Here is a 15,675-nt window from a genome sequence, read left to right as displayed (position 1 = left end):
GCAGGTTTCAGTTTTGCAAGATCGATGTTGTTTCCGGCCCCCCTCCCTCTAAAACCCTGAGATCCACCAACTGGAGCCTGGTGCGAAAGACAAACCCGCAGAATTAAAGAATTTGTTTTGAGTACCAGAACTGAAAGGCGGTCACAGCCCTTCTGCACAAAAATCCATTCCTGGCTACCTCAAGCTTTTCTCACTTCAGCAGTCTAATTTAGGGTGATGGTAGAGAGTCATTTTGTTTCTGTTATTTATTAAACTACTGGGAGTCAGAAATCCTTGGCAATGTCTACTGCATATCACCCAGTGACCTACCCATAGATACAAACCTACTATCTGCCATCCCGATTTGGGGTGTGGGCTTTTTACATTTTTGAAATGCTAGGACATGCCTTCTGTATTGTGTTCTGGAAGACAGAGACTTATGTGCTATTTAACTGGCTTGTTAAATCAGTGTATGCACAGGACACCCCAAAAATGGCTGTCTCGGTGTGCACGTGAATGCGTGTGGGAAATATGATTCAGCCAACATTAAGTATTTTTAAGGCTGTAATCCTATGCATGTTTACCTAGGCGTAAATCCACTGGACACAGTGGGACATGCTTCTGAGTAAACATGAATAGAATTGGACTGCACCTTCCATAGATTTCAATGGGAAAGCCTTCATATCCCTTAACCACCCTATTGCAGTCGTAACCAGGATGATAAAAAATGATGAGCTGTTGAGCTTTTCTAGGCTGTCAGTCTTTCTAAGCTTCATCCCACGTCCCTGCTTCCCTCAAATTATCCCCATAGCGCTAAGCTTTCGCGGTTGTTGTTTTTGCTACTGGGCGACAGCGATCCTTTGCATACCAGGAAGTGAGTTTAAGGGGGGGAAATGTAAAAAAAATCATTTAAAAAATCAATGGATGACCCAATTCAATTCAAATTTGGTATGCTTAAAGCTCTCCCTCATATCTATTACTGTGCCAATTTTGGTGTCTTTATCTTTAAAGCTTACGCAAATGTAAGCATTTCTTTAAAATCCTGCTCCTGTGCCCCAGTGGTGGCTCGGAAGATACACTCAAAAAGTAGGGGCTAAATATGGCGAATCTTTTGGCTTTATAGCACAATTAAGGCCGGATGCATGGGAGTACTTCCCAATCAAAGCAGATTAGAAGGTGGAAAACTTCAGAGTCCTTTGCATGCAATTCGCAGTGATTGCACAGTATAATGCTGGTGTGATAAAGCTCTATATCTACTTTTGGTTCTGTCACAGAACTGAGCTCTACACAAAGAGCTTTTCCTTTCTTGCTTTTCTTCTATACAAGCTGTGCTACATGGAATTGCACAAATACACCAGTAGAAACAGCACTTTCAGAAACAATAATACCCCATTTCCCCCGTTCTGAAAAAAACAGAATGAAACTGGAGGACCACGTTGTCATCTAAAGAACCTGTAAATAACCACGAGTAAGGAATACTAGAAGTTGGGGTTACCTGAGCTGCTTTGCAGTAGGTTGGTTCAAGTCTAACAAAAGAAAATAGTTCTTCATACAATGCAGATTTAACTTAGGGCACAACCCTATGCATACTTAGACAGAAAAAAGTCCTACGACTCCCAGCACTGCCTAGCTAGCACCAGAGTGAGAAGCTATTTAAGTGTGTAATTTTATACACATCTACGCAGAAGCAATTCCCACATGGAGATTATTCTAGATAAGTAACCATTCCAGGCGGCCGTACTGAGACAGATGAGAGGGGAAGCAGGGCCATTCTACCATCTCTTCTGAAAGACTACTTCGTTTTTTCCTCCTCCTTCCCCATCCCTTTTTCCTTGCACACCGTGTCTTTTTTACTGATTGTTTGTACGACGCTCCAGAAGCCTCCTTGGCTGAGGAGCTCTTTTTAAAATAAATAAATAAATAAATAAATGGGTGCAGGGTTGCAACATGGGGCAACGAAGAGAGAATTTCACCAGGTGCTGCATGCATGAAGGCTCCTAGCGCTACAAATCAAAAGGCATTGTGCTGCTATTCCATCTTTTTCCACCTTAGCAGATTTTCTGTGGTAAGAAAAAAGGTGTTAGAAACATTGGGAACTCACAGGAGGGTTACAAATGGAAGACCACATCATAGGAACATAGGAAGCTGCTTTATAGGGTAGGGTGACCATATGAAAAGGAGGACAGGGCTCCTGTATCTTTAACAGTTGCATAGAAAAGGGAATTTCAGCAGGTGTCATTTGTATATATGGAGAACCTGGTGAAATTCCCTCTTCATCACAACAGTTAAAGTTGCAGGTGCCGTGCCCTCTTTTAAATCTGGTCACTCTTGTATAGCTCCTGCAGCTTTAAGTGCTGTGATGAAGACAGAATTTCACCAGGTTCCCCATATATACCAATGACATCTGCTGAAATATCCTTTTCAATACAACTGTTAAAGATACAGGAGCCCTGTCCTCCTTTTCATATAGTCAGCCTATTATAGGGAATCAAGACAACAGCTGAAGCTGCAGGAGCCCTGGCCTGCAGCTTTTGTATCTGGTCAAGAGGGAAGGGCTCCTGCAGTTTTATCTGTTGTGATGAGGGAATTTCATCAGGTGCTGCATGCATACAAATGACACCAGCTGAAATTCCATTTCCTGTTAAAGATACAGGAGGAGCCCCGTCCTCCTTTCCATATGGTCACCCTATGATAAAAAGACAGACTCTGAGCATGTGCAGTAAAGCATTCTAAGCTCACTGAAGGCACAACCCCCTATGCCTGTTTAGTCGGGGTGCGTGGGTGGGAACATCCCACAGCTGCCAGCCTGCAGTTGCCAGACACGGGCTGAGTTCGGACGACACGCGAATCAAGGGTTGTTTCCCAGTCTGTTCCTATTACCTCCCTCCCTCCCCCGTTTGATTAGCGTGTCGTCTGAACTCAGCCACGGCTGGCCTTCTTTCCCCGGCCTGTGAGGGAGATGAGGGAGATGAGGAAACCGCCGCGTGAGGGGAACGAACCGCCTTCCTGAGGCCGCTGAGAAGGCCGTGGCGTCGGCGGCCGGGCCTGGGAGGAGCGCTTTTCCCTCAGCGCAAGAGGCGGAGCGGGCCTCGCAAGGCCCGGCCCCTTCCTCCTCCTCCTCCTCCTCCTCCTCCTCGAGGCCTGCTGGGCCTCCCCATCTCCTCGTCGTCTCCTCAGCCGCCGCCGCCATCATGGCCGCTTCTTCATCGGCCTCCTCCTCTTCGGGGGGCGCCGGCTCCGCCGCCGCTGCTCCGCCGGGCTCGAACGCGGCGGGTTCTGGGGGCAGCGGCGCCGGCGCCTCGGGCCTGACGGCCTCGCTGACGGGCACCATGAACAGGAAAAAGAAGCCCTTCTTGGGCATGCCGGCCCCGCTGGGCTACGTGCCGGGCCTGGGCCGCGGGTGAGCATCGCGAAGCAGGGCGCTGGAGTTGGAAGGGGTGGCCGGGGGAGGAGAGGGGGTCGGCGGCGGCAGAGGGGCCCCGCTGGAGACCGCCCCGTAGGCCTCGGATTATACCTGGACCTCCCGCAACACACACATACACAACCCTGGTGACTTTCTCAGGGTTCAATAATAACCCCCTTTTCTCAAGCCCTGGCAGAGGTTTGCCCCTGTTTTCTTCTCCAGTCACGCTCTGGCGCTAGGCGTCGAGTGCCTCTGAGCATAGGCAGAGTTCCTTGTCTCCAAAACAAGGCGTGCAGTCCTTTCAAAGGATCTAGGGGGCCAGTCGTTATGAGCATGTACAGAGTGCTTTTGTTTCCCTTTCAGGGTGCCGGTAAAAATGCATGCCGGAAGTAAGGGAAAGATGAAAACTTGCCCTTCAGCTTTTTACAATAATTGGTTTTACAGTCTCCTTGTCTGGTAACTGGTCAGGAGGAGAAAATTGTAACTTGGGGGGGGAATCTATTATTATTATTATTATTATTATTTATTTATATAGCACCATCAATGTACATGGTGCTGTACAGAGTAAAACAGTAAATAGCAAGACCCTGCCGCATAGGCTTACAATCTAATACTACTGCTTACAATCTACACTACTGCTTTTAAAGCACTTTGAAAACGTTTTGAAAATTTATTTATTTATTTGTTTATTATACTTATATACCGCTCCCATAGCCAGGGCTCTCTGGGCGGTTTACAGAAATTCTAAAATTGAGATAAAAACAAGACTGTATATGCAGTGTGTCCTGGGCAGGATCTACACTACTGCTTTAAAGCGCTTTATAACAGTAATAAAGCGCTTTAACTGCTTTAAAGCACTATAAAACTGTTATAAAGCACTTTAAAGCAGTAGTGTAGATCCGGCCCTGGCCCCAACGTTTGTCAAAACCGTTATAAAGCGCTTTAAAGCAGTAGTGTAGATCCCCCCCCAAGTGAGAAATTTCTGGCTGGCAGCTCTGCTCTTTAGAAATAGACTTTTTCCTCTTCTCCTGTGTTTGTGCTTCATAGCTCAGTGTAGCCCAGGATGCTTTCTTCAACGCACCTGTGCACTGGTTTTTGCAAACCAGTTTGATTTTGGCTCTTTTGTATTTCCACCCCTGCCCTGGTGTGTGTGGAAGCACCACTTCCAGCTCAGCCGCTGGTCCGTGCCTCCGTTTCCCCAAACACCATACCTATGCCTACCTCTTCCTAAGATTATTTTAATATGAAAGTTTCCTCCTCAGTACTGTCAGACTGATGTTACTGGAGAAGGGTTTAATTTTCGTCGTTGTGTTTTTGTCCACATCTCCTAAAATATACCTTGATACTTCTATAATGGTTATGGGAGAATTTCGTGGGATCAAATAGTTTTGGGGGGTAATTGGGAGATAGATCTTTTTCTGACACCTATATAACACTGTTTCTTGGAATTTGGGGCATTCATTGATTAGCATAGAGTCTATATAAATATATATATTTAGGACTCGGGGAAGTTTTGCCTAATTGGCTTCTTGACCATCTACAGCAGAGGTTGGTCAATCCGGTGCCCTCCAGATGTTTTGGGCTATAACTTCCATCAGCCTCAGCCAGCATGGACAATAGTCAGTGATTATCACGTTAGAATTATAGAATCATAGAATAGTAGAGTTGGAAGGGGCCTACAAGGCCATCGAGTCCAACCCCCTGCTCAATGCAGGAATCCAAAGCTTACCTGACAGCTGTCCAGCAGCCTCTTGAAGGCCTCCAGTGTGGGAGAGCCCACGACCTCCCTAGCTCATTGGTTCCATTGTTGTACTGCTCTAACAGTCAGGAAGTTTTTCCTGATGTCCAGACGGAATCTGGCTTCCTGTCACTTGAGCTCATTATTCCGTGTCCTGCATTCGAGAAGAGATCCTGGCCCTCCTCTGTGTGACAATCTTTCAAGTTGTAAAATATCTGGAAGACCACAGGCAGGTTGCCTATTCCTGATCTACAGAGATGTCTAGGCTAATCCTTTTTTCCCTGCAAAGAAACCACTTGTGTGTATAGGAAAGAATGTGAAACTTGCATGTAGATTGTCAGAGATGACAGTCATGCAACCATGCTTGGGTGTACAGTTTCACACCACTTTCCAGCATCTCTGTGCTGTAGGTGTACATAGGGTTCATCTACACCAAGCAGGATATTCCACTATGAAAGTGGTAGGAAAGCAGTATTTGTTATGTATCAGTGGGCCCCAACAGTTGTCAGTGCACTTCAATACCACTATAAAGCAGTAGTGTGGCTCCTGCATTTTATATACCGCTTCCATACCACTGTCATAGTGGAATATCTGCTTGGTGTAGATGAGCCCATAGCTAAATGTTCCTGTTTGCAGTTGTGACATGTAAGTCACCATATTGATTTTACACTTTTTCCCCAACTTTGCAAATGTTGTTTTTTACTTTAGAGGGCAAGAAATGGGTGGATCAAATAAGTAGTTTTCAAATCTGTCCTTCCAAATGCCACTTTAAAGTGGTAGGTTGTCATTTCTGAGGGGTAGAGGTGAAATAACTGTTGGTCGATTTTATGGTTCGATATGATGATTTTGGAGGGGAATTGACAATGTTTTTGAATAAAAATATTGTAAAATGTGTACCACCACACCAGCCTTTGACTAGTCTTTGGCTATATGCGTGAAAAAGAGATCCAGCGTGGCATATCCACCAGCTTCGTGGTAGATCTGCACTATAATTTTTGTGAACCGCCCAGAGAGCTTTGGCTATTGGGCGGTATAAAAATGTAATAAATAAATAAATAAATAAATATAATCCAGTTGAACAAGTTGCTTGATGCAGATCTAGGGCCTCTTGTTATACTGATGATCAAATGGCTTTCAATCTCTACAAAAGACAGCCAGTTATAGTCCAAGAGTTGGCCCCATGTTAAGGAGAGGAGATTATTATTTATTTATTACATTTATATACAGCCCCATAGCTCTCTGGGCAGTTTGCAAAGTTGAAGCAACATAGATCAGTCTGACGGTTGTCAAGGTTCTTTGTAGCTTGGTTCTAAGGGGCCGGTCCTGTGTTTTTGAGTAGCCACGGCCTTGTCTTGGCTGTGTGCTTGCTTGCAGTTGCAGGCGTTCATGTTAGTGTGAACTGGGCAGTGCATGGGACACAGCTGCCAGTTATTTCTGCAATTATGTCAGCAATTTTTCCAGCTGCTGCCATTGCAGAAATTGCAGTGTCTGTAGTTGTGCCCTCCTGGTTTGCTGTCCTCTGTCATCATGGCCACATACGCAGTAGAGGCGGAGCTGCAGCTGACAAAGTGCATCTGTGGTCAACCTGTGTAAGTTTATGAGTAAGGCACTCGTGAAAATAAAGGTTGCTATCCCAGAAGAAGAAGGAAATAGCCAGCTTGCTCACATATATCTATATTAATAAATTTGTTTATTTATTAATTACATTTTTATACAGCCCAATAGCCAAAGCTCTCTGGGCGGTTCACAAAAATTAAAACCATGAAGAGCATAATAAAACAACCAACAATCTAAAAACACAAATACAAAATACAGTATAAAAAGTTGCGGCATGCTGATGGTTTCAGAAAGAAAGAATCAACTCTCCTAATTTACCAAAGCTTTTCTATCTGGTCACCTGTGGTTGTTTCTTGATTGCCACAGGTGAGCGATTATTTGAAAACCTGAATTCAAGAGGGTCTTGGACTGGGACCAGTGGATGCGAACGATCCATGTCAGAATTCTCTTGAACTGAATTGGTGGCTTTTCTCTCTGTCTAGGGCTACTGGTTTTACCACCCGCTCAGATATTGGTCCTGCTCGAGATGCGAATGACCCTGTGGACGATCGTCATGCTCCACCAGGAAAGAGAACCGTTGGGGATCAGATGAAGAAAAACCAGGCAGCAGATGACGATGATGAAGATCTGAACGACACTAATTATGATGAGGTATTGCATCTCTGGCCTTGTTGCATCGATTAATATTCAGGACTGACTATCTGCAGCTGCATTATACTCAGATCATTGGCCCTTTTCACTTCGTACTAGAACTGTGCACCGCCTCGGCCCGAATCCGAGACGAGGTGGGCTGGTTCGGGCCACTTCAGTCCAAATCCGGAGCGGCACCGGGTCGGCCCAAGGCTGAAGCAGATTGGCCTCAAAGCCTCAGGGCGCCTCAGACTGATTCAAGGTGGTGGAGGGCTGCTCCCCCATACCCCCACTCGCCAGCCTGGGAAAGCTGGCGCGACGCTGGTCATGAGTCCAGGTGATTCCATTGGACTCACTTCCCTCTCCCCACCCTCCCCGGCCTCTTGGCCACTGCGGCCGCCTGCCCGCCTGCCACCAGGACTTACTGCAAATGTGTCTTCCTCCTGAGAACCAGGCCGCTGTTGTAAACTGCCCAGAGAGCTTCGGCTATGGGGCGGTATATAAATGTAATAAATAAATAAATATAAATAAAATAATCGGAGGGCCTCTTTACTTTTAGTATACCTCTATGGCCGCAAACTATGACTGCTGTAAAGGGGAAATGGCCATTTATGGCCGCTGTAGTCATAGAGATATTCTAAAAGTAAAGAGCCTCCGCGATTACTTCAAATCACGGCCTGGCTCTCAGGAGGAGGACGCGTTTCCAGGTAAGCGCTGGTGGCAGCTCTGGAATGGGGGGGGGGCATAGGCGAGGATGTGGGGGGTGGGTGGGGAGTTGGGAGTCCAGTAGCTGGTGCCCAGGATCCTGCAAGGCCGACCTGCTTTGAGGGGGCTGAATCTCGCCTCAGCTTCGCTAGTGAGGTGGTCACCCCCCAAAGCACCCCAAGTAAAATTGGCGCTATTTTGGAGGCTCTGAAACGGCCTCCGAGACGAGGCAGGGGTGCTGTGCACAGCCCTACTTGGTACTGTGCACTGGAATTGACTGGTTCTTCAAGATCTTAGTCAGACGACTTTTCCATCCCTGTTACCTGATCTCCTTTTTAATTGGAGATGCCGGGGATCGAATCTGGAACCTTTTGCGTGTAAAGTATGTGCTCTACCACTGAGCTCCCCACCTTTATTTTTGTATGAGAAATTTGCTGTTAAATGGCTTATTGGGCCGTCTCTTTATTGATTCTGAGGGGTATACTAAGTGGATAACAGGGGTTCTTTCAGTTAATGCATTTTTTCCCCATTCCCAGTTCAATGGATATGCCGGAAGTTTGTTCTCCAGTGGGCCTTATGAAAAAGATGACGAGGAAGCTGATGCAATTTATGCTGCTTTGGATAAAAGGATGGACGAGAGGAGAAAAGAGAGAAGGTAGGGGTTGATTCTTCAGCTTTGGGAGATGTCATTAAGGTGGTGGGTTTTATCTGAGGCCGATGTGTTGGATCCTTAGCTGCTGCTTCTCAGCATAGATGCTTGATCTGGTCTTGCTATTTGCCTTTTAGAAAATTGGAATGGATGCTTTAATGGTGGATGCATTTGACTTTATTTTCTAGAGAACAGCGTGAGAAAGAGGAGATTGAAAAGTACCGAATGGAACGGCCCAAAATTCAGCAGCAGTTCTCAGATCTGAAAGTAAGGACAGAATTGTGTATGTTTGCTCCAAAGGTGACATTGGAAAATGGTGGGGTAGGGCTGGCAACTTGGGAAAAATATATGTGCATAGTGGGTATTGCTTGCTGAATCAGTATGGACTACTGCGAAGGATGCAGCTTCAACTTAGAAGACTTGGGTTCAAATGCTGCTTTAGTAACGGACCCTCCAGGTTGGCTCGGGAAAGGCGCTTAAAGCATCTGTTCCCCATTTGCAAAACCGGAATAAACTAAGAGGTGGTGGATGAAAGAGAGAAAGGGATTGTAAAACTCTTGTGCATTGCTAGTAATAAAGCATTGCTAGCAATAAAAAGCTGTATTTGGCTGAGATTAGAGTATAAAGGACTAATATCCAGGTTATAGCGAATTTCTTTGTCTTGCATCTGTCACCTTGATGCCTGCCCTTCTTGGCTGAGCTGATGTGGTGGGAATGTCAGTGTCCACAAACATATTGAGAGGAGGAAGGGTGGTCTCTGTTTTTTCTGTGGGTAGAAATACGCTGGTTGGAAAACGGTTTGGAGGAGGCAGAGGCCTGAGGAAAGGGAGAATGGAAAGGCCGTGGGGTTGAATTAAGGGGGTGCAGCAAACCTCACAATTGCTAAGAGGCAAGAATCCTGTGTGCTGTTGACAGCATGGAGGCCAGAAGTAATGAGAGGGAGCAAGTGGGCGAGACGATTTCAGCCTGCCAACTTCAACTACAGCATTGCAATGTCTGTTCTTTGTAGAGGAAACTAGCTGAAGTTACTGAAGAAGAATGGCTAAGCATCCCTGAGGTTGGTGACGCAAGGAACAAACGCCAAAGGAATCCACGTTACGAGAAGCTGACTCCTGTTCCTGACAGCTTCTTCGCAAAGCACTTGCAGTCAGGGGAGAATCACACATCTGTGGATCCCCGGCAGACGGTGAGAAGAGAACATTGATAAAAGCAGGCCTGCCTGAGAGAGTGGCTGGTGGAGTCATCTCAAACACCCCTGTTTTAGTGTGCAAAAGGGCGGTGTCTGCCATAAGTCGTTGAATTCTGATCTCCACTCCCTCTTACAAACGTAAAATAGTTATTCGGACATTTGCTGATGTTTGGGCAAATCTTCAACGTGATCAGAAGGGTCACATGGTGCAGGTTTTGCTGGTCTGTCATTTCAGACTTCAGCTCTTGGCCCTATAGAATGGTCCCTCCCAAGAGGTACATTAGTGTTTTTCCTTCTTAGTGTTTAGATACCTTTGTAATCCTCACCTGTTTTGAAAAGCTTTTAGCTCAGTGGAGGGAGGAACACTTTCTGGTTGATTTGTGCTGTTGTATTTAGTTGTGTCTTTGGATAACTTTTTATTGTATTCGTTCTACTTAACATGATTTGCCTTGAATGGCTGTGGAGAGGCTGAGTAAAATGGTTGAAATAATCAGACTCATTATTCCTGAAAGAGTGTTTTCATATGGGACAACATTCAAGCATTGGAAGCTCACTCCCCTTATCTGCAATCTGAAATAGTAAATTCCAGCAACAGCTAGGTCATTTGAAGTTGGTGTGTGTGTGTGTGTGTGTGTGTGTGTGTGTGTGTGTGTGTGTGTGTGTGTGGGCTTTAAATTACTCACACCTGGGTGGTTATGACATTTGGAATGGAAGCAAGTATACCTTAATAATCCTAGAGCTCTTTTCCTTTCTCCCAGCTCATGCATCTGATATTCACTTTGGCCATGAAGGTTAATTAGAGGTCAAAATGTGTTAAAGGATATGCCTTCAGAGATGGAACTTCCTGTAGTCTATGGAAGCAGCTCACTGCTATTGACCTTAGTGGACTCTTGAATTCACCTGTCTGATAGGTCATTTCATAAACACAGAAAGTTCATTCAACAGCCAATTGAATTGTCTTTAATGTTACATTAAGTAGCTTGTTTCTGTTGGTTACTGCTGCCCTGTTTGTCTGCAATGCAGCAAATCTGTCTCTGTGAAAGCCGCTTTTTAGCATTCTGTGATGCTGTAGCCTGACCAAGAAGCTGAATTCAAGATGGAGCTATAAATGGAAGGGCTGCAGCTGAGCAGATAATTGTGAAGACATGAGTGTCGTAGAGAAAGTTTAGCCCTCTCCCCAATGATGTGCGTGGGTGTTCCCCTTTACTTTCTCAAATAATAAGTGAATAGCTATCATTCAATCTTGTGCACTGTTTTACTTTTCTCCATAGCATAACGGTGAGAACAGAACTTTCCCTTCACCTCACTGATGGTGGCCTTGCAGTATACAAACCCACCCTCTTTCAAGGCATTCTTCCTATCACAGCGATGAGCATTTTGCATTTTCCCCCCTATAAAATGGGTTGCTCAAATTGTAGCTGAGACTTGTATGTTTGTTCTTCTGCAGTAGAGACTTTAAAGTATTTGTTCTCTTCTCTCTTCCTCACCCCTTTTCTTTTTTTTTCCCCTGTAGCAATTTGGTGGTCTGAACACTCCCTATCCTGGGGGCTTAAACACTCCTTATCCAGGAGGAATGACGCCTGGCCTGATGACACCTGGGACAGGTGAGCTGGACATGAGGAAGATTGGACAAGCTAGGAACACATTGATGGACATGCGGCTCAGCCAGGTAAAGACAATTAGAAGCTGCTAATTATTCCTTTTGTTGCTTAATAAGCCAGGGAAACATCACTGGATCCTAAGGTGCCATGTTAGAACTTCAAAATGAGGTTTCCAGAAAACTCAGTTTTCACTTTTTGAACGCTTGACATAAAGTTCCTTCATTTACAGGTTCCTTTTTCTTCTGGGCATCTGTTTTCAGAATGTAGAGGGTAGTATTTTTTGGGGGGAGTAGATTTTCTAGATATGGAAGAATACTGGTGTTAATTAGCTTTTTAAATCTGTCTGCATTTTCATGCCTATTTGTGAGGCTCCTATACTGCTCTTTAATGAATTTAAACAATTGTTGGGTTAACTCTCAGGTATCAGACTCTGTGAGCGGCCAAACCGTGGTGGATCCCAAGGGCTATCTCACTGACTTGAATTCCATGATTCCCACGCATGGTGGAGATATCAAGTAAGTTTGTGGGTACAGGTGTTTGTGGCGATTAGATTTTGTTTATTTATTTTTATTTTTTATTGGTGTGAACAGAATGTGATATTAAGTTCTCGCATTTTCTCCCTTGCTAGTGACATCAAGAAAGCACGTTTACTTCTGAAGTCCGTGAGAGAGACTAACCCTCACCACCCCCCAGCCTGGATTGCTTCTGCACGTTTGGAAGAGGTGACGGGCAAATTGCAGGTAGCTCGAAATCTCATCATGAAAGGGACAGAAATGTGTCCCAAGGTGAGGATTTCTTTTCTCTACTTCCCTCATAAATACCTGCACTAGTTTGCTGTCATTTTCCATGCAAACTTAATGATCCTTGTGACTTAAGATGACCTTTCTCTCTTTCCTCTCCCTTGCTTCCCCTCAGACTTGCTTCCATCCACCTTAACCCTCTCCTGGACCTTTAAGGTTCAGGACAGGAGCTGGAAAAGGATCATTCTGGCACCTCAGCTCAGTTGCAGCCACCCTTTTACACTCTGGGGAAATGTCAGAAGTGACATTAATACACTGTGATTTGAGACTCTCAATCCTGATTTCTAGCCCCTCTTTGCCACCTGTTCTTCATTTGTTCATTCATTCATTCATTTCCAGTCTCTGCTCAGCTCAAAGGTACCATTGTACCTAGTTCAGAAACTTCAATTAGTTCAAAATATGGCAGCCAGGTTGGTCACCGGTACATCTAGGGGGGAGCATATTACTCCAACATTAAAATCACTCCACTGGCTGCAAAGTACAAAGTGTTGGTCATTACCTTTAAAGCTCTACATGGTTTGGGTCTAGGTTACCTGCAGGGATCCAGGTCCTCTGGGGAAAACTTACTTCAGTCAGCCAAAACTAAGCTGACAACTGTTACCCAGAGGACCTTCTATCGCCCCGAGACTGTGGAATGGCCTGCCGGAGGAGATTCATCTACTTAACACTCCCTCTGCGTTTAAGACAGCCATAAAGACTAATCTCTTCCGGCAGGCCTACCCAGATGAATGTTAGACCAAGAATTTTTAAGATCTGTTGATTGTTTGATGCTGTATCGATTTTATATGCTCATTTATTTATTTATTTATTTATTTATTTATTTATTGCATTGCTATACCGCCCAATAGCCGAAGCTCTTTTAGTGTATTTCTTCGATTGTAAGCCATCGATTGTAAGACGCACACTAATTTCAGTACCATCAACAGAAAAAAAGCTTTGATTCTAAGAATAATAATCGCACCCGCAGTTCTAAGACACACCCCATTTTTAGAGATGTTTATATGGGGAAAAAAGTGCGTCTTAGAATCGAAGAAATACAGTAATTAATTTTCATGTATCTGATTTATACTGGATTGTACTAATGTTGTTCCTCTCCTCTATCCAAAGGGGGAGGCGGGTAATAAACAAATAAATTATTATTATTATTATTATTATTATTATTATTATTATTATTATTATTATTATTTTCTCTGTGTCTTCACTGCCTCTGCTGCTGAGGATGACATTCTGGCAAGGGAAGGCTAAAGAGTTTGGGGCTCTTAATTTAAGGGGGGCAAATTTATTTATTTATTTATTTATTTATTTATTTATTCATTTATTGCACTTATATACCGCTCCCATAGCCAGGGCTCTCTGGGCGGTTTACAGAAATTCTAAAATTAAGATTAAAACGAGTATACAAAATTTAAAATCCTAAAACACAGAACATACACACATAAAGCATTAAAAACCGTTAAAAAACTAAACATGTGGGTGATTAAGATGTGCCGCCATATGCCTGGGCAAAGAGGAAAGTCTTAACCTGGCGCCGGAAAGATAGCAGCGTTGGCACCAGGCGAGCCTCATCAGGGAGATCGTTCATAGTCTGGGGGCCACCACCGAAAAGGCCCTATGGCAGGGACAATGTAGCAGGGACAATGAGAGGGGTTTATAAAACCCTGCAGGATCTAGCGGAAAGTATTTTATTCCTTCCAGCTACTAGAACTTGAGGACCCTCAGTCAGATTAATTTACATTCAATTCAAAACACACAGAGATGAATATTTTATTGTACAATGTGTACCTTAATTTGAAGCATTCTCTGCCATAAGATGTGGCTCACGGCCACCAGCATTGATGGCTTTTAAAAGCAAATTGGACAGATTCATGGGGAAGGAGAGTCCTAAGAACAGCTATTAGACAACATAGCTAAATGGAACCTTCTGATTCGGAGGCAGTGAGCCTCTGAATACCAATGAGTAGCAGGCAAGCAGTAGGACAGGGGTGGGCAACTTGTGGCCCGCCAGATGGTTTGGCCTACAGCTCCCATAATCCCTCACCACTGCTTATGCTGGCTAGGATTGATGGGAGTTGTAGGCCGAAACGCCTAGATGAGGGCCGCCACACTGAAGGCTCTTTCCCTGGTGGACTCCAATCAAGCTATAGGTCCGTGTGGAACCACCAGGAGCTTGGCCACCCCTACAATAAGGGAAGTAGTTGCCTTGGTGTTCTGCCTTCCAGAAGCAACTATCCTGAACACTGTTGGAAAATGAATGCTGACTTAGATGGGCCAGTGCTCTGACCCAGCAGACATCTGTTGCAAGTTCTTCTGTCTTCCTTGGGCTTTGCCTGCCAATGCTTTCTTCCTGCAGTCCCTTCCTCGAAAGCCTTCCCCTGCCATTGTTCTGTACTTTCTGCTTCCATTTTGCATTCCTCATCACTCCTTTATTTGATTCCTGCCCTTTTTTGCAAACGCCCCCCCCCCCCCCCGTTGAACACACACTGGCAGCTCTGCTGTCAATTCTGTGTCCTCCCCAATGCGCTAATCACTTTAATGATAAGCGGTTGGCTTCTGTTCCTCTGTTCTCCCCAGAGTGAAGATGTTTGGTTGGAAGCTGCCCGCTTACAGCCTGGAGATACTGCTAAGGCTGTAGTGGCCCAGGCCGTTCGCCACCTTCCCCAGTCAGTCCGGATTTATATCAGAGCCGCGGAATTGGAGACGGATATTCGAGCAAAGAAGCGAGTCCTTCGAAAAGGTGAAAATAGTGTGTGTGTGTGTGTGTGTGTGTGAGAGAGAGAGAGAGAGAGAGAGAGAGAGAGAGATCTCATCAGCATTGAAACAGTTCCCCTTGCTCTGGTCTGTTTGAAGCTCAACTTAAGCGCTTTTGCTTCCCTGTAAAGCCTTGTATGACTTAGGTCCTAAGTCATACAAGTTGTTGGACTGTCTTCTCCACACGTGTCTGTTTGATCACAGAGATGATAACCTGGAGAGAGCCTGCAGTTGCCCCTGGCTCTTGGATTGTGGTAGGTGGCGACCACGGGGAAGAGAGCCTTTTGGGATGTGGTACCCTGCTTTTGCATTGCCCTTCCCAGAGAAGCTCAACAGCACCTACTTTATTGTCTTCTCAGCATCAGGTTAATAGCTTGTTATTCTTCTAGGGAGGGTTAGATCTTTTAAGTCCACTCTAAAAATGTTATCAGCTCTCTCAGTGGTGGATGATTTTAACTGTTGATTTTGTTGTCTTCCTGGATTTAAAGATTATCATCTGTTCAGAGAGTACTTATGTACTGAACGTGTTTGGGATATAATTTTTAATAAATAAATAAGGATTAAACCAGATGTGCTTATATAGTACAGCCTATATGGACCCTTGAATAGCCTTCATAATTTACTCTTGATAGACATGCAGGGGTTTTTTTTGTTTGTATTTAAAAAATATGGTTGT

The 15,675-nt window shown here is 44.8% G+C and overlaps 1 protein-coding gene across 1 annotated transcript in view; it reads left to right on the top strand.

Annotated features, from left to right (window-relative positions):
* Nucleotides 1-3,202: 3,202 nt before the first annotated feature.
* The window catches only part of PRPF6 (pre-mRNA processing factor 6), a 46,910-nt gene continuing 34,437 nt past the window's right edge, over nt 3,203-15,675 (top strand). Inside the window, exons 1-9 of the mRNA XM_063147312.1 lie at nt 3,203-3,379; nt 7,160-7,328; nt 8,549-8,667; nt 8,850-8,928; nt 9,671-9,847; nt 11,364-11,519; nt 11,872-11,966; nt 12,080-12,236; nt 14,823-14,985. Coding sequence (XP_063003382.1) covers nt 3,309-3,379; nt 7,160-7,328; nt 8,549-8,667; nt 8,850-8,928; nt 9,671-9,847; nt 11,364-11,519; nt 11,872-11,966; nt 12,080-12,236; nt 14,823-14,985 — 1,186 coding nt within the window. The 5' untranslated portion in view covers nt 3,203-3,308. The remainder of the gene's footprint in view (nt 3,380-7,159; nt 7,329-8,548; nt 8,668-8,849; nt 8,929-9,670; nt 9,848-11,363; nt 11,520-11,871; nt 11,967-12,079; nt 12,237-14,822; nt 14,986-15,675) is intronic.

This window comes from Elgaria multicarinata, chromosome 1, assembly GCF_023053635.1.
Source record: "Elgaria multicarinata webbii isolate HBS135686 ecotype San Diego chromosome 1, rElgMul1.1.pri, whole genome shotgun sequence".
NCBI lineage: Eukaryota > Metazoa > Chordata > Lepidosauria > Squamata > Anguidae > Elgaria > Elgaria multicarinata.
The sequence above is the reverse complement of the archived record's forward strand: the minus strand, read 5'-3'. Positions and strand labels throughout refer to the sequence as shown.